Source organism: Phodopus roborovskii, unplaced genomic scaffold (assembly GCF_943737965.1).
Source record: "Phodopus roborovskii unplaced genomic scaffold, PHOROB, whole genome shotgun sequence".
Lineage (NCBI taxonomy): Eukaryota > Metazoa > Chordata > Mammalia > Rodentia > Cricetidae > Phodopus > Phodopus roborovskii.
Genome location: NW_026126410.1, coordinates 13,920,085 through 13,946,869, shown reverse-complemented (window position 1 = coordinate 13,946,869; position 26,785 = coordinate 13,920,085). Strand labels below are relative to the sequence as shown.

The 26,785-nt window shown below is 39.9% G+C and overlaps 1 protein-coding gene across 3 annotated transcripts in view; it reads left to right on the top strand.

Annotated features, from left to right (window-relative positions):
• Palld (palladin, cytoskeletal associated protein) overlaps positions 1 to 26,785 on the top strand; it is a 356,672-nt gene that overhangs the window by 147,103 nt on the left and 182,784 nt on the right. For 2 of the 3 annotated variants that reach the window (XM_051182476.1, XM_051182477.1), the window contains exons 1-5: positions 7,612 to 7,674; positions 9,015 to 9,120; positions 11,501 to 11,575; positions 17,238 to 17,379; positions 18,319 to 18,342. In XM_051182476.1, the coding sequence (XP_051038433.1) occupies positions 7,667 to 7,674; positions 9,015 to 9,120; positions 11,501 to 11,575; positions 17,238 to 17,379; positions 18,319 to 18,342 (355 nt within the window). In that variant the 5' untranslated portion in view covers positions 7,612 to 7,666. Of the gene's footprint in view, positions 1 to 7,607; positions 7,675 to 9,014; positions 9,121 to 11,500; positions 11,576 to 17,237; positions 17,380 to 18,318; positions 18,343 to 26,785 lie in introns of those variants that run through there. The other variant, XM_051182479.1, reaches the window with a different exon arrangement.

The following is a 26,785-nucleotide window of genomic DNA, read 5'->3' as shown; positions in this document are numbered from 1 at the left end:
GAAGGAAACCTGCTTGCAGATTATGAGCTCTGTTCATTGAAAACACCTTAAAATGTAATGCCCCATTTGCTTGGAGGCTTGCTGGGAGTAAACTGAACTTTTTTTTTCCTATGCCCAGTTTTCCCATGATACTCACTAAACTCTCTTAGGTCCATGGTCATCAGATTTTGTGAGTTTAGATGGTTTGTGACCTTAGATAGATTAAAGGGAGGATAAAGGAGATGGGCAAAGCAAGATAAGGAGCCACTAAGAGTCATCTGCTTAAGAATAACAAATTACTACAGAAACTGTCTATCATTGACCTTGTTAAATGTGGATAAATATTAAAGTTTTAAGTGAAAATTTTAGGTATATATTTATCTGTGAGAACAATGACATGAAATAGGAGTCAAGCATGGGTACATTCTTAGTCTCACTGGAAGTCCCAATAAGAAATGTTTTCACTCACTAATTCCAGCATTGATTAGATTCATGCCTTGCTCAAATGCATTGCTAATTCTATATCAGCAAGGAGCCACTAGATGTCTTCCAGAAGCAAAGAAGTTTTAGTAGGGTTTTAAATATCAACAAAAACCTTTTCTGAATGTTTTAAAACCTACTAGTTGGAAATATTCTAAATTCCATTGATTCGACCCATCAGACAGTAGAACGGCTAGAACTACTTGCTGCCAAGCTGGACAACCTGATTTTGAGATTCACATGGCAGAAGAGAAGGGACTCCCAACAGTTTTCCCCTGACCTCCACACACATGCTATGGTGTATATGTCATCTCATGGGTATGCATACAATACATACAGTACATACAATAGTAATAGCAATATTAATAACATAATAATAAATAAAACTAAGGATGGATAGTTGAGGAAATAAATTTGAGGTTAAATAATGACCAAGTGTGTGTATGTATACATGTGTGTGTGCATTTATGCATACAAGTGTGTGTGTATGTGTGTGTACATGTATGCATGTGTGTATGTGCATGTGTGTATGTGCATGTGTGTGTGCATATGTGTGTATGTATGTGTCTATATGTGTGCGTTCGTGTGTGTATATGTATGTGCATGTGTGTGTATATGTGTGCATGTGTGTATGTTTGTCTCTGTGTGTGTGTGTGTATATATACTTGCATATTTATCTGTGAGTATTCAAACCCATTCAGTCTGCCTCTTCTTTGCTGCTCCAGAAAAAAATAAAATAAAAAATATATCCTTATTATCCCTGGGGCTGCTATGATCCTTGCCCTGCTCTGCTCTTACAGTGTTTACCAGGACACAGTGAATTTTTCTTGGCCATCCTCACACGTATGTTTAATAACTACCATGAAATAGGCACTGGTCCCAACCTGAAGCCCACATTAGTAAACACATAGCCATGCTGAAGCTCACATTCCATAAGAAGAAAAAAGAAGAAGGAGAGAAGGAAGAAGAAAGAAGGGAGAAGAAAGAAGAAAGGAGAAAGAAGGACCCAAGAAACTCTTTAGAAATCCAAGACCTGGCAATGTTGATAGGATGGGTGTGTGGATGCCACTCTGAAGAGCTGACATTTGACCTAAAACCAAGAGAGAAGAGCAGGGAAAAAAAAACTGGGGAAAGTCCAGGCAGAGGGAACACATACAAAGGCCCTGGGGTCGGACGAACGAAGGGACAAAAGGAAATCCAAGTTACCTGTACATCATCAGCCAAGTGATAAGGACAAACGAAACTTGGAAGTGAAAGGATTTGTTTTAACGTGAAATCCCAGGTTTCAGTCCATTATTTCCAGAAAGTCAAGGTGTTTGGAACTTGAAGCAACTAGGCACATGACATCCATAGTCAAAAGCAGAGAGAAATGAGTGCTTGCAAGCTTCATATTGTTTAATGTGCACTTTACACTTAGCAGTCTAAGATCGCCTGCCTAGGGAATAGTGCCATCCACAGTGGGCTGGTTGTTGCCAAAACCATTAGCATAATCAAAACAATCCTCCATAGACATGCTTACAGACCAACATGATCTAAGCAACCTCCCACTGTCTTCCAAATAATACATTATATCAAGTTGACAGTTAAGACCAACCATCCCACAAGGAAAAGGAAGTGGCTTTAGGAAGGAGGGACTTGTCAGCAGTGTCCACTGAGAAGTCAGATGAGGTCCAGGAGCAAACTACTGACTTTAGCGGCACTGGGCATTATAGCAAGAGGGAATTGGGGGACAGGGTGTCAAGAGTTGAACTGAGTTGAAAAAAGTTTGCCAGCTATGGAATTGGTAGTAGATATTAGATGGTTATTTGGGAAGTTTTGCCAAGTCATCAGCAGTCACATTGACAGTATCTGGAAGAGTGTATGAGGTCATCTGTGTCATGGCTTGATGGCAGTTCATTTTCAGGCAAGAGTTACTGGAATATGTCTATATGCTAATGAAAAGACATACTAAGGGAAGAAACTAGATCAGAAGAGAGGGAGAGTAAGATAAGGTGGCTCACATGGTACAGGACAGGGGGGAAGATGCCCCTCCTGGGCTAGAGAGTAAAGGAATAACTCAAGAATGTGTAAATAAGAAAAATAAACATGTGAAATAAATTTACCCCAACTTTAACCACTCCCTTCTCCTACCATTGTAAAATGAGTTACAGGGGTTGGTATAGTTTTAAGGACTCTGAAGAAGGCAGGGTGGTGACTCTGAGCTGTGGGATGAAGGAAGCTAGATTGAACTAGACCTTGTGGGTGTGAAGAATGCAGATCTGGAGGAGAGAACAGGAAATCAGCTCTGAAGATAGGGAGGTTGGGCAGGAATGCAGAAGAGAAATGCAAGGAGGCAGGTACTGCTTGACATTGGTTTGTATTTGCCCAATGCTAAGTAACCAGGTTAGTGAGATTTGGAAGTAAGCCATGATATCACATGGACAATTGTCCCTTCTGCTTCTAAGAGGCCAAACCCTGAATGCCAGACCACTGTGGTGCACCAATATCTGACAGCCAGTGGATTTGCAAGCTCATATTCCTCTGCTAGATTTGAAAATTTATGAAGAGAACGTGAAAAAGCCTAAGAACACCATAGGCTGTTCTTCATATTATATATTTTAAAGTAATTTTTCCTAGCCCTTTATGAGAAGTCAAAGGATTATTCTACCTTTAATAGTGGCTGTGTACTTCCTAGTTAGATATTATCAGAATAGAGGGAGTTGATCCTGGAGTGGTGCCTGGCATGCAATTCTGGCTGTTCTGAAGACCATAAAAATACGGTTTTTCTTTTTAAAAAAAAACCCAAATCGCGCGCGCGCGCGCGCACACACACACACACACACACACACACACACACACACACACACACACAAATAAAATAAAATCATGCCTAGCCTGACTGCCCTGTGATTCTTCTGTATGTACACATGTGTTGCTGGGACTTCCAGCATGCTGAGCACCAACCCAATAGTCATTTCAGTATGTGGCCATTTCTTATCTTTTTCATGTGTGTGTGTCCTTTACTTTAAGTAGCCTTTTACATCTAATTTGTTTCTTTTTAGATTACATTCTTGTCTCCCAAGCATCTATTCATGTCATAAACATTCCTCTTTTCACATCAGCAGCTAACACACAAGAGCATATTTGGGGGGGGGGGCAGGATGTTGCCCTAACATGAGGGAAGGGAAGTGACCAACACTGTGGATATGGTCTGGTACAGCCTATCACAGCAGCTTTGACATTTGACACCTGAGACACAAGGTGACGTTGGCAGTCCATGAGGGCTGGACAGGTATGGAAAGCACTCCAGAGACACTAATGGTTTGACCATTTAACTATCTTTCTCAGACCATCAAATCCAGGGTTTTCTATTTGCTAGTCAGGTACTCTGCATCTGTGCTACAGCACAACCCAAGAAAATCTGTCTGTCTTTGTTTTATTTAAGACAAGGTTTCCTTTTGTAATCCAGGCTGGTCTTGAACTCACATGAATCCTCCTGTGCTAGGATTCAAGTCTCCAATCCTATATCACAATATGTGGCTTCTAAAATAAATCTTTTGTTGTTCCTGCTATAGGGTATAGGATGGTGGTTGTCTGCTCCTCTTCCTCCTCATTCTCCTTCTCCTTCTTCAGATAGAGTTAGACTAGTTGAAGCAATTCTGTGACTCAACTCCTTAAGCACTTCAGATTAACCTTAAATTCAAAGCTATCCTCCTGCCACAGTCTCCATGCCCAGGAAGAATGACTTTTCAGTGGGGCCAGCAAAATGGCTCTCAGGTAAAGGCATTTGCCACAAAAGGCTGGAAATTCCCAGAGCCTACATTAAAAAGACTGGATGGAGAGAACTGCCTAGAGTTTCCCTCTGAACTACATGTATACTATGACATTTGTGCCCCCCCACACACACTAATTTTTTTAAAACAAGAATGAGTTTTAAAATAGAAATCAGAGAATTATAATTTTTTTTTTTTTTTTTTTACATGCTAGGAATGTTTGGAGTCAGGTGAGAATAACGGCTCCTCTCTCATGTTTCTGACCATATCAGTAGGACTTTGCTTTCCCCACAGTCAGTTTTATGATTCCAATTAAGAAGAGCCCAGCCCATGCTGATAACAGCCCTGCCTGGGGCCTCCCCTGCTTAGCCCCACCCACCTCCACATCACAGTGGAAAGCTTCTTCCTCCTTTAAAACTGGCTCCTGTGACTTCCATGTGCTTGCCTGGTTTATTTGTTTGTTTGTTTGCTTGCTTGCTTGCTTGCTTGTCTGTTTTGTTTTCTATACAACACCCTCCCCCACTCTAACCCTGCAATTCGGTCCTCATCCCCATTACTACCCTCTGGGTCCTGCCCACAAACTCCAGGACCTTAATTCCAGTCTGGAACCCTGCCCTAAGTATCTAACTAGGCTCAACTGCTACTTTGCTGGCATGCTGCTGCTTCTCTGCACACCCCACTCCCTGTCCCCAAACAAGTCTTGCAATTCCCTAACCTCATGTACTCATTCTGCCAGAGGCTAAAGGCCAGCTCCGGGCAAGCATGGAAATGAGCACCCTGAGGAAGGCAGATATGCACAGCCTAGAAGCTCTGGGAGTGAGTAGAGGGCATTCAAAACAAGAGTGAAGCCCATCACCACCTCTGGGAACATATGTAACAGCTTGGTTCTTCCATTTTCCTGCCTATAAACTGGATGTTACTTATTTGTTGGAGAAGTTCCATTGGGATATGATAATCCAATGATGCTATGAGCCGAGCTGACTGTTGAGTAAACATTAAATATTCACAATTTGGCACTTTCTTTCTTGACCTCAGTTCCCAGAGGGCTGGTAATTTGCCAGCAGAAAGGACAGGTGTATTGCATGGTATAAACAAGAGCACTGAGAATCCAGAGAAGACAGAACAGCTAGTGTGCCTCCTAGGAAAGTGAATTCCAGAACTGCAGACACAAACAAGGAACCTGAAACCTGGCAAGGCAGGCTGCCTTCTCCCTCCCCTTCATCCTAAGGAGCCTTCCTTGCTCCCTACATGGAACTCTAATCCCACTCCATTCCTCTCACTGCCCACACCCCTCTCCTGCTTTGTCTTTTCCCTATTTTGCCATATAAGGTGTTTTGTTCTCACTCCTCTGTCTGTGTGCTCACAAGAACAGGACTCTACAAGGGTTTGTGTATATGCTGAGTTTCTTTGGGACCACATCCCAGCTGCCCAAGCAGTGTTCACCAAGAGTACGTTCAATTCTGTTGGTCAGGATCTTGTGACTTGCAAATACAGGAACTTCAGACAAAGAAATCATGAAATCAGTTGCATATCACAGAATAGGAGTTCTCATGTAGCCTCAGACATCTTGTGCATTAGCAGGAAAGGTGCATGCTAGGAAAAATTAATCTGACATAAGAGAAGGATGGATTTGGAAGGGAAAGAAATGGAAAGACAGGAGACTTTGTAGCAGTACAGGAGCCAGGTGAAGAAGTAGGAGGAAGGAACAGAACAAACATTCCAACAGAATTACGTCAGCAGGACTGTTTTCAAGGTCAACAAACCACCTGAGAGACTTACTGCACTAGAGGCATGGGAGGGAATTCAAACAGTCATTCAAGAGTGTACATAGATATTCTATATGCACTAATGAGCAAAAGTACTGTGTGTGAAGTTTATTGAGCATGGATCCATTTGTCTACCTGTGTACACAAATTATGTGTGTCCATATATTAAACTGAAAAACACATGCCAAGTATATGTCAAATGGTGCTGATGTCACCCACTGATCTCACATAATTTACATAATTCTGTGCTTCATGATTATTTTTTAAATATATTTCATTATTTTTTAATTATTTAAAATTTTAATTTTAAAAATAATAAATGTCATTATATTTTAAATATTTTTAATTAATTATTGGACAATATGTGTGCATGAAACCTATTTTGGTCATTAAGCATGGACTTTAAGATAATTTGAATACCCCAAATGAAATTTTTATTATAAAAGAAACATCAGAAATTTAAGTCTGTTACTTAAAATCTCTTAATACCAAATAGGTACACACTGAAACTTGAGGGTGGTGAGATGGTTTAGTATACTGGCAGAGATGCTTGTACTCAGGCATGAGTTCAACCCCTGGATCCAATAAGATGTCAAGACAGAACTAACTTTAAATGTTCTCTGACCTCCACATGCACAGGCACTCAAATGTACATGCACATTCGCGTGCACACACACAATAAAAATAAATATTTAAATACTTTGCATGCAAGGGCTGGGGAGATGGCTCAGTGGAGAAGAATGCTTGCTGCACGGACATGAGAACCTAAGTTTGAATCTCTAACACCCATGTAAAAAGCCACAAATGGCTTCGAGTATCAGAAATCCTAGTACTGAGGAGTGGAGACAAGTGCACTACTGACTGGTTGAGCCAGCTTCACTGAAACAGTAAGCATCCAGGCCAGGGAGAAACCCTGTCTCAAGGCAGTAAGACAGACAGCAGAAGAGGAGTCATAACATCCCTCCCTGGTCTCCACATGGGCATGGGCATGAACATGAATACACACACACTCAACTATGTGTACCACAACACTCACACACAATACAAACTACCTTTTAAAATCAATACAGTTTAACTTGAGCTAAAAATTACAACAAGTTAACCCTTAATTCAGGAACAAAATGAGTTTGGGAGGGTATGATCCAAAGATGAGAGCCTATTAATTCGGTAGTGACACCGCTATCACACACACATGAAGAGTCAGGAAGCTACATCTGATTAATGAGTGGTGAAGACATCAGTAGCCCACACCATGTGATCTTCCAGGGTTAAAGTTTAAAACCACGGGCATTTTTCCACAAAGATGCTCACATTTGTCTCGTAGTTTTCTAGGCATGTGAAAGGATGACTTGAGATGGCCAAAGTAATAAACTGAAGCTAATAATAAACCCAACATTGCAAGCATAGTGGTCTAAAGCAAGCTATTCTTAGTACTTTTAAAAGATTATTTTCTGAAGAAACAATAAAAAGTGATTAGACACTGAATCATCCTCATTTCCATGGGTATTTGTAGCACAAATAAGACCTTGCTTGTTACTATTGCAAATGGAGACCATTGCTCTTAGGAATTCTTCTAGATGCTGAAACCTCCCACTTCCTAACTATGTCATGATTTTTAATGTCTTCCCAGGAGCCAGTTCAACGGACTCTGAAAGTGAAAGCTTACCTTTCATATCAAAAGCTGGAGCTATGCCACAGTGAGTGTCTTTGAGTTTCCTGATGGTCCTTGCAACAAGGAAGGGTAACAGCTGCTGGATTTTGAAGCCAGGTGTGCTGGGCTGGGAAAGGTCAAGTCATGTCCGTCAAAGATCAAGTGTTTTCACTGGAACACAGTTTTTTACTTCACATGAGTTTACATGGTGGGAGCCTGTATTTCATCATGACTATGCCAAAACTAGCTTCCGAGACAGCCAGAGAAATGATTGTAAGTAAATGACAAGACCAGTCATACTGAAGAAAAACAAGTTAGGCTACTGCTAAGGTGTGAATGAGGATCAAACATGTCTAATTGGGCCAGCAATTGATTTTCTTCTATATAAAAATCTTTTGCTAGTTATACCTTGTTTCTGAAAAGGCCAAAATTTACTTATCCTTGTAGAGATGTGAGTTACTAATAAATGTTACTGTCTCCTTTATTTTACAAAAGCATATTCAAGTCTACCTGAGTTTGAGAGAAAGTTCCATTAATCCTGAGATGTGCTAATAAATGCTTTAATTTGCTAGTAAATACATAACAGTAATATATATATGCATATATGTATATACAGACATATATTATATCCTTACTCATCAATACAAACACTGTATTGTAAGACTATTACAATAATGAGGTAATCATGTAATTTGACAAGTCATGTCCATTCAATGCCATATAATGTCAGATATTGAAGGAATGTGTGCTGTTGTCCACTTTACCTGTCCTGATTGAAGTTAGAGTTCAAGTTAAGACTTCACGCCCTCTGGGCCACTATGAGTTTGGAATTTGACCGTCTAGATCTTTCCCTTCCACCTCATGCAAACTCTGAGCAGGGAAGCAGAAAGTCCAAACTACTCTCAACAAAATTAGAAGCCAGCACAAAGGACAGCTGCTAGCCCTAAAATAAACACAAAAACTGAGTTAAATATAGGACCCTAACCGTAAAGATGTCAAATATTTGCTTACTGATAAAGACTGGAGCTGGAGCTTTCCCACTTTTTATTTTCTCTAGAGGTTTTTTTTTTTTTTTTTTTTTTTTTTTTTTGGATAATACCTTAAACATCTTTATCAGTGTGAGTTCCTTCTGGCTACTTTTCTTTCACCTGTGTGTTTATTAAAGTCTATTCTATCCATGCACTGACCACACAGCTCTTTTGGCTAGCTGTTTTAATAAATTCCAACTTCTGAAACAAATTTTAATAAAAGCAGACTGAGTCTACAAAAAGAAACCCAGGTCTTCTGTAGAATTATTTTTCAAAAAAAGAAAAAGAAAAAACAAACAAACAAACAAAATTGCTTATTTAAAAAAATAAATCTAACACTTACTTCCTTATTTCCCAGAGCTCAAAAGAAAACGACTTCTGTTTCCTTGACAATAGGATCTTCATCTCCCAAGACAGGAGTGACCACAGCTGTGATTCAGCCCTTATCTGTGCCTGTGCAACAGGTAATTGTGCCTCAAGCCTGAAAACAGCTGAGTTCCAGATTCAAAGAGGACTTTGAATCTGACTGACACATTCCCTTGCAATACTTTCAGAGTAAAAACACAATCAAAGGAAGAAAAACCTGTGGTTAATGGTCTCATTTTAGTTCATTAAGAATAATCTGTAGGGCTGGATATTAAAGGCTCACAACCAAAAATATGAATAATCTGTAATCAGAAGTCAATAGTTACATTTGCATAGCTCTGAGAGGATGATGGAGTCTGCATTAGCTCTGTTTTACTGCCCTCCAGTGTATGTCCTCTCTATCCTTTCATCCAGCTAGCCCATCTCATTAGCTCATTTAGAAAAACCAGTAAAGTGCACACACCAGCATGAACTTTTATGGTCTCTGAAGGCCAAATAGTACGGTTTAGAAAAAAACAAATCCAATCTTTGACTTTACTATACTGTTTTAAAATACTGTTTACAATGTCAGTGCAAGACTTCTTTAGCAAAGAAAGAACAACTACTGGGAAGTAACTGTAGTGAGTTTAGTTTGCAAACACCATCAGCACTGTTTTGTAAGTGTAAAAAAAAAAAACAGAAGAAAGAAAGAAAGAAAGGAGGAAAGAAAGAAAAAAATGTATCTAAATAATTGATGTAATAGAAGGCTTCCTTAACACTCTTGGTAGGTAAATCCATCCCTAGTGAAGAGATTTGTCTCATATGCATCCCCATGCCTTCCACCAGCTTTTATTTCCCATAATATTATCCATAATAAACTACTGCATGCCACACATACTTTGTAACATGTAGAAGGTGAAATCAATAGAGAAAAGACATCTGTGTTCATAAATTTGAGAAGAATCAACAGAGATAAGTGACCCAGAAATGGCAGATACAATAGATGGTTCCTTTAAACCATTTTTTTTTAATTATCTTTGGTCAAATCCATGGTTAGTTTTTGTTCAAGAGTTTGACTTTTAAATATTGACCCAAGTTTATTTGGATACTAAGCACTGTGCTAGACATTTCATAGCAGAAAGAAGAAGTATTGACCACACTCCTTTCCAGTTTACGGACTTGTCTGGGGAGAACCCGAGATGCTTCTTAACATGGCCGAATTGTGAAATACAGAATAGAGAGATATGCACTGAGGAGTAGTCACAAATGCTATCATTGTGTACAGAGCTGATGAGTAGTCACAAACGCTATTCTTGTTTACAGAGTGTATTGGTTTTATTTCTGCAGGGACATGAGTAATGCATCCTAGTTTACAGATTTAACATGTAGGTGCTCATCATTTCCTCCTGGAAGGCAATGAGATGGAAAGCTTATCATTTGGGAGCCAGAGTGCCTGGGTTCGAATCGAAGCTCTTATTAAAGGAACTCTTGAATAAATAGCACAATGTCTCTGAGCCTAATTCCTTTATCTGAAGAGTGGAGATTGTAGTGCCAACAGTCTCTCCAAGGTGTTATGAAGAGACTCTGAGATGGTCTCCATATGACATTAAAAACTATGTCCAACATAGAGCAATATTATAACTGTGTCCATATATTCTTTGGATGTCAAAGAATAAAAAGTGAGACACAGACCTCCCAAATGACAAGCCAGTAAAAAGTCTTTTAGGGACAATGAATAAGGTCTGTCACTGCCATAGTATCTCCACAGCACTGTGATGTCCCATGGTGTATTTAGACACATGGTATCAGATTGCTATCAATTTATAAGTCCAGAATACTTGAAAATAAACAATTTTGTGCATGTGCACATGCACACATGCAGAAATACATTCATTCACTACTTCTCATTTTCCATTCAAAATTCTCTTTTTACTTCCCCTGAAATGAATACTATTCAGTAAGCTTTTCAGTACCTTGAGCTTTTTACACAGCAGTAAATGAGTTTCATTTCTCCCCCACTCACACACACACATAGTTTCTATCCTCCTTTATTGAAAGAGTTCAATTAAAAATAAGATAGGTAGAGTTTCCATAATTTACTTTTCCTTTATTGCCAATAGCTTATCCTTTTGATTCAATGAATCCAGGCTGTATTTTAAAATAAAATATAGTGTCTGTGAGAACATCTAACCAGACCCCTGTGGAAGTCCCACACACAGAAATCCATTTGGTAATAGCATTTAAAAGCTCTCAGACTCCCCCAGGATGCAGGGAACTCTTACCTCCAATATCCTTTTGAAGAGAAAAGAGTAACAGATGTGAAATAAGGGAACAGAACAATGTCTGCTGTTAGAGTTGACTACCGGCTGATGTATGGTGTAATTCCCATACACTCCATTCATTCAAGTGGTGCAACCCCCATAATGAAAGGTTCCTTTAGTTCATCTTTTTAGAGATTTATATATTGAGAATCTGATCCATGTGTCTCTACTTTTTCAGGTTCACAGTCCGACTTCGTATCTCTGCCGTCCTGATGGAGCCACCATGGGCTGTCTTCTTCCTGTTTTCACTAAGGTCTGACATCTGGAAGTCTCATTCTCCATGTTTGCTTTAGTCCTTAAATTTCATTCACATGTGACTTTATGTAGCAGCCTTTCAGATTTGAAATGAAGATATTAATAGGCAGATCATCATTGTTACCTTAGGGGATAGGAAGGTATTAGTTGAATAATAACTGTGTGACTATTTTCTTATGCAAGGTTTGAAAAAGGTGGCTCTGAGCAGGTAAAGCCAGGTATCTGCCTAGTGGGAAAGCCAAGAGAGGTATGAATAATAAGATATAATTCATTATTTAATTTTTTCTTTTTTTTATGGCTGGGCATATGACTGTAGTCTCAGCAGTTGGAGGTAGAGGTGGGAGAATTTAAGAGTTTGAGGTCAGGACTTGTCTGGACAGTGAATCCCAAGAATTAATCAGTTTTCTTTTTTGACCCCCAATGAAATCTCTTGAAAAATTCAGGAAGCTTTATAGGAAAAAAATACAAATAAGCAAGCAAAAACCCTAATTTTCCATTTGACTTAAAGTGGTAATTTACATTGCCAAGCAGAATGAGACTCTTGTTGTTGAATGGTTGCAGGGGTCAGCAACCAGTCCATGTGGATTTTCATTCTTCCATTTTTGTTTTTTGGGGAAAGTCTAAAACTTAATTGAAAGACATTTTAAAGGGTCAAATAGGAGGAAAGATGAGCCATTCTCAAGTCAAAAGACTAATGAAGTCCTTTGTCCCCAGATATATTTAGTGCAAATTCAGCTGAACTCCCAACAAGTTCCTTATTTTGTTTCTATCCACTTATTTGATATAGAATTTAGAAACCTGTTCTAAGAGTGATGAGGTGTGTGTGTGTGTGTGTGTGTGTGTGTGTGTGTGTGTGTGTGTGTACAAATAGAGCCAGGGAGACCTACTGAAGAAATAAATAGGACAGTGCTAGGCAAGATGTGAATTTGTCCTATAAGATGTCAAGGCTTCCTAAAGGTATGATAGCTATAATAATGGTTGAGCAGCCCTAATCTGAAATGCTTTACAAGTTAAAACTTTGAACATTGAGCAAAGCTTGAATGGAAAATCTTGCAGTTGACCTCATGTGCCAAGTCTCAATCAACACACAGGTATGCTAAAAACAGCATCTAAAATTCCTTGGGATACATGAATGAGGTATTTAGGAAACATTTAATGAATTTCATGCTTGCTTGTGTCTAGACTTAATGTGCTTTCTGTTGCTGTGATAAACACCATGACCAAAAGCAGCTTGGGGAGGAAAGGGTTTATTTGGCCTTCCCTTCCAGGGTCTCATCCATCCCTGAGGGACATGAGGGCAAGAACTCAAAGCAGAAATCAAGGGATTATTTCTGCTTACTGTTAGCTCCCTAGCTTCTGCTCAGTTAGCTTTCTTACACAATCCAAACCCCCTTGCAAGGGCTTGGTACCACCCACAGTGGGCTGGGACCCCTCTTGCATCAATTAGTAATCAAGAAAAGGCTACATGGCTGGCTCATGGGACAGTCCAATGGAGGCAATCCCTTGTCTGAAACTCACTCAGGTGATTCTAGGCTGTGCCAAGTTGATAGTAGAAGCTAACTAGGAAAGGTCTTATGCTCAAAATTTCCCTGTGTATTGCAAACATTCCAATATATGTATTTTTAAAAAATACCAAATTAAAACAGTTTTAGATAAAAACACAAGTCTCATCAAATTGCTAAGGAGTTAGAATAGCACCCACAGAAGTATTCCAATAACTGTAGGAATATAGAAATCACTCGGTGACACAATGAATTCTTCAGTGGTGTTTAATTTTTTTTAAATTGGACTCCACACTTATCACAAAAATATATTCCAAGTAAGCTGAAGATAAATGAGTAAACAAATCTATAAAATCTCTGTGAGGAAGCCTTAGTGACCTACACCCCTGTCATCCCTGCCCTGGTATGGCTGCATTAGAAGAACTGTTGTTGTATGTTCAAGGCCAGTAAGGACTACACAGTGAGTTCCAGGTCAGCCTGGACTGTGGCATGTGAATGTGCCTAAAAATAATAAAGTGAGCCAGGAAGAAGGAATGTCTGTAAGGCCACAGCAAAAGCTGCTTTAGTACCTTCATGGAGGGATATCTAAGCTTAATAAACCTCTTCCTCAGCCCTCCCCCCTGTTTCCAGGAAGCATGGAAAACACATGCTACTGGTTGAAACCCCTCTCTGAAAAAAACAAGCAACAATAAAAGCAAAGGAAGTCTTTAAGGCCCTAACAAACCTAAGTCTGTAACAGTTGGTGAAATTTTCCTCCCATCCTCTGAGCAGGGGCCACTTAGGTGGGAGAACACTCACAACCAATATGAAGTATCTTTTCACAGACAGGCAGCTCAAGGGCATATACTGTTAACCATGACTCAGCTGATTTGGGGGGAGCTGAGGCCAAACACACCTCTCTTCTGGCTTTATTTGTGTTTTGTTTTATTGGAGACATAGTATCAGCACATAGCACAGGATAGCCTCCTACTCACACTCTTCCTGTTCCAGTTTTCTCAATGCTGGGATTCCAAACATGCACCACTGTGCCCAACATTCACACGATTCTTCATTTAAACAGATCAAGCCCATGTTAGGTAGGGGTATAGGAGGAGGAAATAGAATGTGCCATCTTGTTGTCCCTTGACACAAGATCAAAAGGTTCCCCTATCATGGCCTGGCATCTGTAAACGTTACTGACTCCTCCTGGACACCAAGAGCATCCTCAAAATCCGGAATTGAAACCTTAGATTCAAGTCCGACTATCAGGACACAGACACTGTTAATGGTCATTCTTTTGCTACCACCACACAAATCAAATCACAAAGTGATCTGTGTACTAACAACTCGGCTGAAAGATCATTCTTAAAGTATGTTGGTTTTTAAGAAATCAAAGACAGAGAATGTGTGCAAGTATTGTATGCATCTGTGCCCTCTGCCCTTGTGTGTGGTGTAGCACACCTGCCTTCTGCAGGGTTCTTCCCTTCCCTGCATTTGCTTTCTCCTTTTCCTGTTAGGCAGATTCCCTCTAGCCTGCAGCATCCTCTTTAGGCCGGGTTTAGTGCAGCAGGTTTAGACAATGATGTCTCAGGTCTTAACTCAGATGACCCTTGGACTCATTGCCCTGGGTCCTTTCTCTAGCATTTCTCTTGCACATGGTGGTGACAGTGTGTGGCAGGTGAGCTCTTCCTGTCCAAGGGTGCTTCCATCTATTTCCTGTCCCTCTAAAGACTTCCAACATCCCTGCTTGGGAATCCTGCAGAATAGTAGGGTTGGCTCCCACAGCAGAACTGATAAAGACTGTAAGACTGGGGCAATAGGGATGTTCACAGGAAGGCTACTCCAGAGGGCTTTTCTTCCCTTACACCCTTCCAAGGAATCTCAATGCCAAGTGAGAATGACCTGTGATGAGAGTTCTTTATATGGATCCTAAAATATCCAATGTTCCGAGATGCTACACTGAGTGATGATCCACATGGCTAAGCCAGCCTCTGAAGGCTGGTTCTCATTATTGTGAGATCATTGTAGTTCTCCTTATGTTACTGAAGGCTATCTTAAGGGTTTACTGAGCTTAACCATTAATGTTGTGTGGCTGTGCCAGCCTGTGTGTGTGTGTGTGTGTGTGTGTGTGTGTGTGTGTGTGTGTGTGTTATTACAAGAGAAGGTAAGCTGTAACCAAACTCCAGGAGCAATCAAATTCCTGTCTTTGTCTCTAAGCATCCACTCATTTGCTATACTCTTTCTTTTGAACACAACAAAAGAAAAAATAAATCCACATAATTTTAGGAATAAATCTAGTCTCCTTTGATGCCTAAAAGCTCAAACATGAAAAATATTTGGGTGTCATTTGTTATGTTCCAGAAATGGCTTCCTGGAACCATTTCATAGGCTGGCCCATAGAAGCAAGACCGCACACTGTGCTTTGAAAGCCTAAATTAACTCATCTCTGCCTACAATCATAAACTACAAAACATTTACTTAAAAGCCAGAAAGATGTCTCATCTGATAAAGGCACTTTCACCAAGCCTGGGTTCATTCCCTGGGACCCACATGGTAGTAGGAGAAAACCAACTCCTGCAAGTTGTCCTCTGGCACTTATATTCCCCAATCCCACACACAGTGAACAAACAAACACAGTAAAAAAATGAAAAGACATTTAAAGCCATCTATTTTCTACACCTACATGGAGAAAGGAATTCAGTCATTAATAGTTTTTTGGGGGTTTTTGTTGTTGTTGTTTGTTTTGTTTTGTTTTTGTAGTCCGGGATAGCCTCAAACTCTCAGTATAGCTAAGGATGACTTTAAACTTCTGTCTGGATTGTTAAAATTAAAGTCAAGAGCAACTACCCCTAGATTTTACTTGGTGCTAAAGATCAAACTTGATATTTCATGTGTAGAGAGTAAGTTCTCTAACACCTAAGCTGCATCTCCAATGCCAGCAGTTGATAACCTTAAATTTTATACATATATATATATATATATATATATATATATATATATTCATTAACTGCACAAACAAGATATTTCCCTTATACTTTTACAATTTATTAGCAAACATGTGGGCTTTTAGAATACCTTCAGCCAGTGCTTTAACACACATCCTACACGACATTTGCTGAGGCATTTTTTTTTCTCCATTTGCTGTAAGATTTGCAACTAGCTGTTACTCCCCAGACCCTTAAAACAAAGCAAAACAAATAAACCTGCTCAAAGTCCACACATTTCCTAGTGAATTATGTGCATTAGCTTGTTGACAGGTAGGTTTTGTTTTGTTTAATCATGACTTAATTATTTCAAAAGAGCTACACATGTTATAAGGTATCTAACAGTCTAGTCAAATTCTCAAATAGTCTGAATGTGCAAATAACCCCTATGACTAGTTCATCTTGGAGGGGGAGGTTAGAGAGAGGACATATGTAAGGGAATTTTTAACGTTCCAGCGTTTAATACAAGCACAAAAACTTCACCCCTTTTGCATTCATAAAGTTAAGTTAATTTATCTTTGGCATCATAAAAATTTATTAGTCTGCATTTGCAGTGGGGTAAGGGCAACAAGGCAGTTACAAGGGAGGCGGAAACGAAGGTCAATGAGGAAGACATGTGGCGTGTTTCATTATTTGATGCAGAATCTTGAAATGAGAAAATGCCAAAGCCCTTAACTCCATAAACTGGACACAGGAAACTGGTCAGGCAGAGGCAGTGGGGGTTACATGAAAGGGTGGGGATGTGCCAAAAAAATTCTCCTCCTTTTTCCCTTGTCTGGCTTCCCTAAGGATCTGCTGTCATTTGGAATATAATTGTTTGGGAGCCTTACATTCCACCAGTTTACCATTAAATGTAGAGATAAAGGAGAGTGGTGACTGTTACATCAAATTCCACAAATAAGAAGCTGGGTCAGTGCAAAACTGTTAACAGCCAAAAAGGTGTCACAGGCCTTATGGTAAACTTCCCTAATCTCATGACCCAGAGATCATGAAAAGCTGGTGGGTGGCCAGTGGACATCAAGGTGTTCATCCTCACCTTAGTCCAGGGTGATTATTTTCTGACAACCATCTCGTGGAGATTTTCTTCCTCTGTGTTTGGGGTTTTGTCTTAAGGTTTGACAGCTTTCTTCTCTATTGTGAGACTGTTTACGGAGGCATGAAGTCTGAAGAGGGCCACTTGCTTCTTGAATTTCAGGAACTACAGAACACAGCAGCCTCCGAGGGCCAGGTGGTGGTCCTGGAATGCCGTGTCAGGGGAGCACCCCCGATGCAGGTCCAGTGGTTCCGGCAAGGGAGTGAAATCCAAGACTCTCCAGACTTCAGAATTCTCCAGAAAAGTAAGAAGAGGTGTCCATTCTCCTAAATTTCAGTTTGATTTTCTCTGATTTCACAAGAACTCAACTTAGATGAGCTGTTTTGTAAGTGGGATGAGACTAGATAGTCATCATGTGCAGGGAGGGAGTTAATCTGTGTAACAAAGCCCCTCCCCATTCCCAGCACCTTGTAAATGTGGGATCAAAGGGACCTCTGTGATTGTTCCACTGCAGACTAAAACGCCAATGTGAATGTCCATTTTCTAGTATGAGTCTACCATATAGACTTAATTTACAACTACTGTTGGTCACACAGTGTTGCTCACATGGTGTTATGCCAACTAGAATGCCTAAAAGAAAATGCCTACTTCTCTAAAATAATACCTTTACTGTCCCTTCATTGTTTGTTAGACAACAGGACACTACCTGCATTTAAAGGGCCTGGAGTAGATGCTGTTTTGTGCTCAAGATGTTTGCAGAGTTGGCAGTTAATGCTGGAACTTGACCCACAACCCCTTCCAAAATGCTGCTGGTGAAATATACAAAAGAATTGGTCTACCCCATTTTTATGGGGGGGGGGGGAAGAATCACATCAGCCCCTTTGAATGGATGGAATCTGTAGATCTTTTCCTTAGAACAAAAATTCTCACATATTGGCATAACTGGACAAATCATTTTAAGAGGCTCACAAGTCAGAAGCCTTTCTGAAACTACATTGTCTTACACTTCCCAGTGCACAGTATTTCTGTGTTATGGAAATGTAAACTGAGTGGCTGCCTCCTCAACTCTATCCTATGCTGCCATGGTCTTCACCATTTCCACACACATGACGTAGCCAAAGCAATGGGAGCAATACAAAGTGGTAGGTTAATTATCCCCAGACCCTGTTCTAATGCTTGTCCTGTTTTTTTTTTTTTTTGTTTTGTTTTGTTTTGTTTTGTTTTTCTTTTCTCATGCTAACAGAACCTAGATCAACAGCTGAACCTGGTAAGCATTTTCTCCTTTTGGGGGTAATGTATCTTTGGGGTTTCAGTAGGTCTTTGTTTCTATTTTAAAGCCACACAGTGCACAGAATGATGTGTTTGCAATTCTTTAGAAACATGAAACCATCTTCAAAACAATGTCTTCTTTATCATGGGGTCTGTGCTCTGCAATCCTCATCATCTTTATTAGTAAAACATGCTGCTCAGACGAGAAAGTTGGGCTTGGTGATGTAAGCATAAGGCATCTTTAAATACCGTGTTTTATACTCAGAAGGCTAACTAGACAAATGACCCAAAAGAAAACCTTTCTGAAATTTCAGAAGAAAAGAGGAATTTGTTGCAGGCTTTTGCTGACCAAAACCCATTGCAAGACAGCGCACTGCTTAGAAAATGCCTGTGAGCCCAAAGACAAGACAATGGGAGCCCTCAGGCATCTCTCATCAGTTTCAAGAGCTATAATTTTTTACTGTTCTACAGGCTTGAGGAGAGTCACCATGCCCTAGGATTTCTCTTCATTACCAGGTCATCTGACCTCACCCAAGTGCTCTGTGATCCAAGAGTGTGGGGGCCGATTGTTCCTCTGCCTTTGACCTCTTGTATATTTATGACTCCCCATGAACTCAAAATTTGTGCATCCAGGTATTTCATAGTATACACTCCCCCATCCCAACCACAAGATTGTTTTCTTTTGGATTTTTCCCATCATAAAAGACACAATCCCACTATTTCTTCACAGAGGTTAGGAAAACATGGCATTTTCCTGTTTTTCTGCTGTTTATGCTTCGGCTACAGCGGCAAGCAGATCCTGCCCAATGTGCCTTGGGAGCTCATGGCCCTGCCCTGACCCTTGCCTGGGAATTTGAAGGTCCCTGTTCGCACTAGCAGGTCATTGTACTGTGCTCTGTCCCTGAGCCTGTCACATCTGAGTATCAGGTTGTTAATAGTAGAATGCTCTCTTGTTAGGACTCAGAGTAAAAGGATACTTAACATCCTTCGGGAATGACTGGAATTGATCTAGTGGCTTCTGAGTTACAATTAGAGTATGCCACCCCATTTATTTTCAAAGTCACCACATCAAAAGCTACAGTCACTTTCCAGGCTGTGGAGACAGGCCACTTCATGCTTTATGTGTGGTGTGTATTTGTATAAAATGAAATAATGCTATGGGACATGTGAGGATAAATCTTTCATATGAGTTCATATGGAAATAATATAGGTGGTAAGGATGGGTCTTTTGCATTTACTCTTTCTAACAATAGAAGGTATTTAGATGGCAGGTGAGTAGACATATTGGTATTAAGGACAAACTGAATATTTCCCTTGGTCACTATGTATAACATCAGCAAATTACCTCTTCCAATGGTTTAAGTACAAATAACAGTAAAATCTTAGGCCAAAAACCCTAAAGTTGGTATGGGTTTATTTTGGCATTGGATTTTGTATTTAGGACGATATATGCAACTTTGTCCATTGTCTTCATCTATTGAGGTTGTTGACAATTTGTCAGATGTCTTCATATAACTGAGGCCAGAAAAGCATATGTTAGCTACTATCTTAATTTTCAAATTATTGGTTTGCAATAGTGTGGTTTAGTTTTTAGTGTATGTATGTTTGAGCACTGGAAACATTCAAAGTGAAGCTGGTAGATTGTGCAGACTTAAAACCTAATCCCCTGAATCCATACAAAAAGAAAAAGCCAGGCATAGTGACAGTAACTCCAATGATGAGCAGAGCAGAAAAACATGATTTCCTGACCCTCGTTAGTCAACCAGCCTAGTCAATTCTATGAGATTAGTATTCAGTGAGAGAACCTGTTTCACAGAGAGGGCTCTGTGACCCTGGTTTGGCTCTTAGCAATCACAAGGTGGCTCATCACCATTTGTAACTCCAATCCCAGGGATTACAATGCCCTCTTCTGGCCCTTCTGACCTCTGCAGGCATTCCACTCGCATGGTGCACTGATACAAAAGCAAAACACTAACACACACAAAAATGTGATAAATCTTTTAAAAATAAATAAATAAATAGAATGGAGATCTACCAAGGAAAGACACCCAATGCCAACTTCTGTTTTCTACAGACATGCACACATGTGGGCACACGCCCATACTAACGAACTCATAGATGCATACACAACACAAATACACACACCCATGAAAGGAAAAGAAAACATTCAGAATGTACCAAAGACAAATAAATTTGGATGAGGAAGGACAATGGAAACAGCCTCCACCCTGCCTCCGTTTGCACCCCACTCATACTGTCTAGTCTTTATGTTCCAATTACAGCTTGTTTTGTGTTTAATAAGCATATGCTTGATCATGACTTATTTGATAAAATTTGTTCTGGACGCACCAGATCTGTAGATTACACTTCAGGGTCTTTTGGGTGAGCACAGAGATGTCATGGCTGAAAATTGAGGGCATAGAAGGCACTCCTCTTCAGCAATATGCCCTACCAATGTATACAAGATTTTCCTTAGCATGTTTGCTGAATTTCCTTATTTTTCTCTTCCCTTTAATTATATCTGAAAGTATTTTAAGAGAGCAGATCCCCCCCCCCATCACAACCATAATAACAGTGCCTAGTAAAGACAAGGATACCTTAGCAAAGAAATATTTCAAGAAAATTTGTCACTATAAGAAAACAATGTAGTCAGGAGCTATTAAAAGAAGATAGCCTTCTTCTGGCCTCTGATACTTTTGCCACCATCTTATTCACCACACCTACTAGAGCTGTTCCTTTCCTTTTTTTTCCAATGAGGCATTATTACGCTCCACTTTGAGAAGGTCCACACTTGTCATGTAGTATTAAATAAAATCCATAGCTTTTTAAACAAATAAAAAAAATTAATACAGGAGTGACTGTTCATGTGACTGCTGGTCTGTTTGTGTGAATCAGATGGAATATAAACTAGAACAAGCTTATTTTAAAGCATTTAAAGGATTTAAATGAAGTTGAGTGTGCCTAACAGAACTAGGTGTGATACATTTCCTAATTCCCAAATGTTTCCCTTGTGTTGACCTTGATATTTCCACATCAAGGGAGTGTGTGTGTGTGTGTGTGTGTGTGTGTGTGTGTGTGTGTGTGTGTGTGTTCAAACTACTACTTCCTTCTCTTACATGACCTTATTGACTGCTAGATCTAACCACTGGTATATTCATCTACATAGAATGAATGTAGGAGCTGGCTTCTCCAATATCTGAATTGTAATCACCGTTAAGTAGAACCAGAAAAACGCACATGGCTACAGTGCATCTGAGGCAAGAAATAAATTTTATAAGACTCGATGAGTGATGTTTTCCAAATGCTAAAACATAAATAGCCTTTGAAATTTGGAGCAGTATAAAGAGGTTTTATTGCTCTCTCTTCTCTTCTTTCCTGGTCTCTCATCCCTCTTTTTCTGTCTACATCCTTCCTTCCCTCCCTTCCTCTTTCCCCACCAACTCCCCCATTCTTCTTATCTATTTTTCCTCTTCTCCCTCCTTATTACTGATGGCTCAGATGCTTTAATGCTCTAAAAATAAAGTGGAAATTCCCTAGAATCTAGATATGGGCCCATTAGGATTAGATATTTAGATAAAGAAGGAACTAGCTGATGCCTTCCCCCATGCATTTGTGCAACTGGAGCAGGTTTTTCTTGTCACTACCGTGCTGCGTCTGTCTAATGTGTTTTGCACTCCCCTCTCTGTCTAGACAGGAGTCAGCTTCATCACACATCTTTTCAGACTGTTTTGTGAATTAACAGCAAGTCAGCTTACATAAGAACAACATTGGTTTGTCATATTACCTGCCTGGCCTCCTTTCTTGACATTCTAACTCTATCCTGATTGGATCCTTCAAAGAAAATCTGCTGTAAGAGGATGAAGACTCATTCACAGATGTTAATGCTCCGGCTGTTACTCAGCTGTCTGGAAATAGCCGCAAACTGTCTTGAATTGCTTCTATAGCATTGTCTAATGGAGTATTGCCATTCAAAATCAAAGCTATAAAAAAATTCAAGTTGGGAAACAAAGAGAGAGACAGAGACAGATGCAGTAGTGCGCACACACACACACACACACACACACACACACACACACACACACACACGGTGTCTCCTACTTTCTTTTAAAAGATTTTTATGTATATGTGAGTCTATGTGCATGTATGTCATATGTGTGTGGGTACCTCAGGAGTGCAGAAGAGACCACGGGATACCCTGGAGGTGTATGTAGTTTCAGGCTGTTGTGAGCTGCCTGATGTGAGTATTAGGGGGTGAGCCCCAATTCTCTGTAAGAGAAGCATAGATTATTAACCACTGACACCTTTTTCAAATATTAAGAGTTATTATTCCTCTTTTAAGTATGACTCTATTTAGCAATGTAACCTCTCCATGATCTTTGTGCATGAATTGACTGTGCTGCAGGATGTGAGGGAAATTCCACTAGCTGAATGTCCTAAGGGCTAAGTTGTGAAAGGGCAACTGTGTAGATGCTTACTCTGGAACCAGAAGCTTCTACACACTTAAGATTAACTTTTAGATTAAAATAGTAGCTGTGAGGGACAAAGCTAGCCTGTATGGAACCTGAACTTCCCAGAGTGCCTCTCCATACTGTCAGAGATGTGTCATGGGTTTGAAATTTTTAACACAAGTACTTTGATACATGATGTCTGACAGATATAATGCATCAACTAGCTACAATTATTCATATTTTTAGCACTGGGTTGCCATCCTTTTTGTTTGGTGGACAACACATTTTTCAAAAACTGAGTTTGTGATAGGTATGTGATACACACACACACTCACACACACGCACACAACTATGTGGGATTGAACTTTGTTATATCCAATCTGACTGCAAAGACATTATATAGTCCCCAGTAAATGCTCACACCCATTAAAATGCAATTAAGGTTATTGAAGAACAAAGGGGTAATTTTTTTCTTTTAATGCATGTATGTTCTGGTGTAAGTTATAAAGTACTGTGAGAATTACTACCTAACTCAGGGAGCTATTGGTCTTATCTGTTGGCTTAGGTAACTGTAAAAATATGCTAATATACTTAAGGTCTCATAGCCCAAGGAAAGGTTGAAGGTACTTTTGAGTATGCACTGAAAAGAAAATTTAAAATTCTGAGCAGTGAGATTGCAAGTTCTAGGCCATCCTAAACTAGATGTTTCAAAAAAGTAAGAATGAAAGAAGAAAAACAGAGAGAAGTAAGGGGAGGGAGGGAGACTTAGGAAGGAAGGAAGGGTTAGGAATGAAGGGAAGGAGGGAGGAAGGGAGAGAAGAAGGGAGGGAGGGACCTGAGTTTGGATCCCTAGACCTCACATAGAAAAGATTGGTGCCATGGTGCACCTGTTACCTTGATACTAGGAAGGCAGAGAGAGATGAACCCTAAAGGTTCATTGGCCAACCAGATGAGCCAAGTGGATGTGCTTCAGCTTGAATAAGAGTCTTTGTGTTTAAAAACTCAAGATAAAGAACTATTGAGCAAAGGTGGGCATTGCCCTAAGGTCTCCAAAAAAAAAAAAAAAAAAAAATATATATATATATATATATATATACATACACATATATATATATGTGTGTGTGTGTGTATATATGCAGAAGAAAGGGGGATGGAGAAAGGAAAAGAAGGAGAGAGGGAGAGGAAGGAGGGAAGGCTTCAACCCCTTCTTGTATTCACCTTCTTGAATGTTCTCTTGTGGGCTTTGCCTTTCTTGGCAGAGACTAAAGAACTCTTGTCTGGGCAATCTAAACACTTCAAGAGAAGAAAAAAAATAGACAGTGGTTTTGGAGATTTTTCTCCGAAGATACCACCTAAATTATATGACAGGAAAATGTAAAATTTCTAGTCAGCTCAGAAACACTTCAGAAAAGCTGAGTTAAGCACATCTGGAGAAGCAACTCCTCCAAGAGCAAGTTGAAGATAGCAGATTTGCAAAGGTAGGAAAATGTAAAATTAAACATGCGCTTAAAATCAGTGACCAGAGAATTAAAATCAAAAGGCTATTTTTGTTTTTTAAAGCAGAGAGCATTTTGAAATGGAAAAGAAAGAAAAGAAAAAGGAGTGATGGTAGCATAAACAAAAGGTGAGGAAGTGTTCCACAGAGAGTACATAGAAGAAATCTAACACCACGGTAGAAAAGTAGGAGAGGTAGAGAAGCTCAATATACAATATACAATCGCAATGCCAGGAGGAGAAAGGCATTGTCAAATAAGTGATTCTAAACGTCCCCTCCTGCTAAGTCAGTGAAGCACTTCTGCACAAGCCTGGATTTTGGTCTTTAGTTCAGATTCCTCAGCACCCACATAGCTGCTGGGCTTGGCAGTGCCTGACCATAACCCTGAGGCTGGGCAGTGGAGCTAGGTGAATCCCTGGGGTCTACGGCCAGCCAGTCTAGCCAATCAGAGACCTGTAGATTCAATGACAGATGCTGTTATAACAAATAAGATGGAGAGCAACTGAGGAAGATGCTGTTGCCAACCCTAACGCCAACATGCACCAACACATGCAAAAGAATGTACACACACACACACACACACACACAGTTTACACAACTAGATTTCCCCAGTTTAAAGCCATTCCCTTCTGTATTGAAAATATACACCAACTGTGCAGTATGTGGAATAAATTCAGAGCTCTGCATATCCCTGGAGAGTTCAGAAAATCAGAGATAAGGAGACCATTGAGTGAACACATACATTCCCAGGAACATCAGAGATGCTCTGGCCTCCTCAGCAGCCACATTAGACATGAAGGGACCAAAAAGCAAAAGCTTCCAATGCAAAATCACCTCAAACTTGGAATTCTACCCAGATTTCCAGGTTTGTATGAAGATGGAGTAAAACTATTCTCAGACTCACAAGGTTTCTGAAGTGTTCTTCTAGTCTCTGAGGGGGATATTCCTCACCACAACCAGAGAGCTGAACCAGAAAGAGCAAGAGCAGATGTGGAGACCAGGAAGTGGGAATCAAAGGGAAACTCCAGGAGTTTACCAGCTGTGCACCAGGGAGGAGGGCAAGTTCCTAGTTGCAGATTGCAGGGTGAGTCAGGAGAAAACCCCACTGAGGCTGTCTGCACCCAAAGCTCCACTCCCTGGCTCCTTCCTGTCTTTTGCCCTGATGATAGAATGGCTGGATGGCAGAGCCAGTTTTCTCAGGTTTGTTGTCCTGACCTGTCATCCATAAACTGACACCTGGAGCAGCTGAAGACACTGTGTTGCCCCCACTGAAGTTGTCCATTGTGTTCTAGTCCTGAGATCTGAGGTTTGGCCATGTTGACTCTAGGAACATGACATTTGCTGGGGCCGATTCCATCAACAGCAACTGTTAGATGTCCAGCTCTTTTCCACACTTTAGCGCTGCCCTTCCTCCCCCCCATGACCATCACATTTTCCAAGATTCAGAATGTTGTCTGTTAAAGTACTTCTGTGGGTTGTTCATTTATTTGTTTTGTTTTGAAACATTTAGGAAAGATGATATTAGTTTATGGCTGAAGATAGTAGATGAGGGTTTGGTTTTGGTTTTGATTTTGCTTTGTTTTTAACAGTGATAAGGTTGGACTTACTGCCCAAGTCTTTAAATAACCAAGATATATATTATCCATTTTTAAAGGATATGTACATAGACCATCAAAAAAATATTAATTCAAGAGAAGGAGGATTAAATTAGGGAAGATATACACAGGGCTTCATTTCATTGGCCAGCCTTACCCTGCACATTTAAAATGCCCTTCTCTCTGTGGACAGAGCTGTCATTAAAGATCCTTAGTATGTATTAATACTAGCACACTGCTTTTAAACACACTGGATTTCTTCTTCATATAATTTACCCAGATAAGTTTTTTTTTAATTAGTTGTGTTAGCCAAGCCATGTAGTTTGAAAAGTAAAAGCTGTTAGTGACTCCAAATAAAAATTTTAAAGTGTACAAAGGAAAATGTATGAAACAGTGTCCTGAGAGCCACCCAGGAGACCAAATGACTGTGGCCTTGCTGCCTCTTCATTGCATGAATTTCTGAACATTTGTTTTCCTTGTTTGTGTTTGTATTTTACCAAGTGTTAATACATCCAAATTGCCTTCTGGTGCAATTAAGTAATGTTTAGGTCATTTTTAAAGTACTTGTTACCAATAAAAATAAATTCTGACTTAGTAATTTATTAAATACCTTCAAATCACAACCTCAGGAAGTTAAATTTGGGGAAATTGGGTTAGAAAGGATCACCATTAAGATTACTAATAGCCACAGACTTTTCCATTTGTATTGGAGATGGGTTTTTTGTTTGTTTGTTTGTTTGTTTGTTTGTTTGTTTGGTACAGACCAGCTAGCCTCTAACTCCCTACATTTGACACCACTGATTAATTCCTGAATCCAGTTCTTATCAGAGTTTCTTTTATAGATGCTGTAGGGGTAAGTTGCAATCAGATGAAAATTCCATGTTACAACCTGGTACTCCTTAT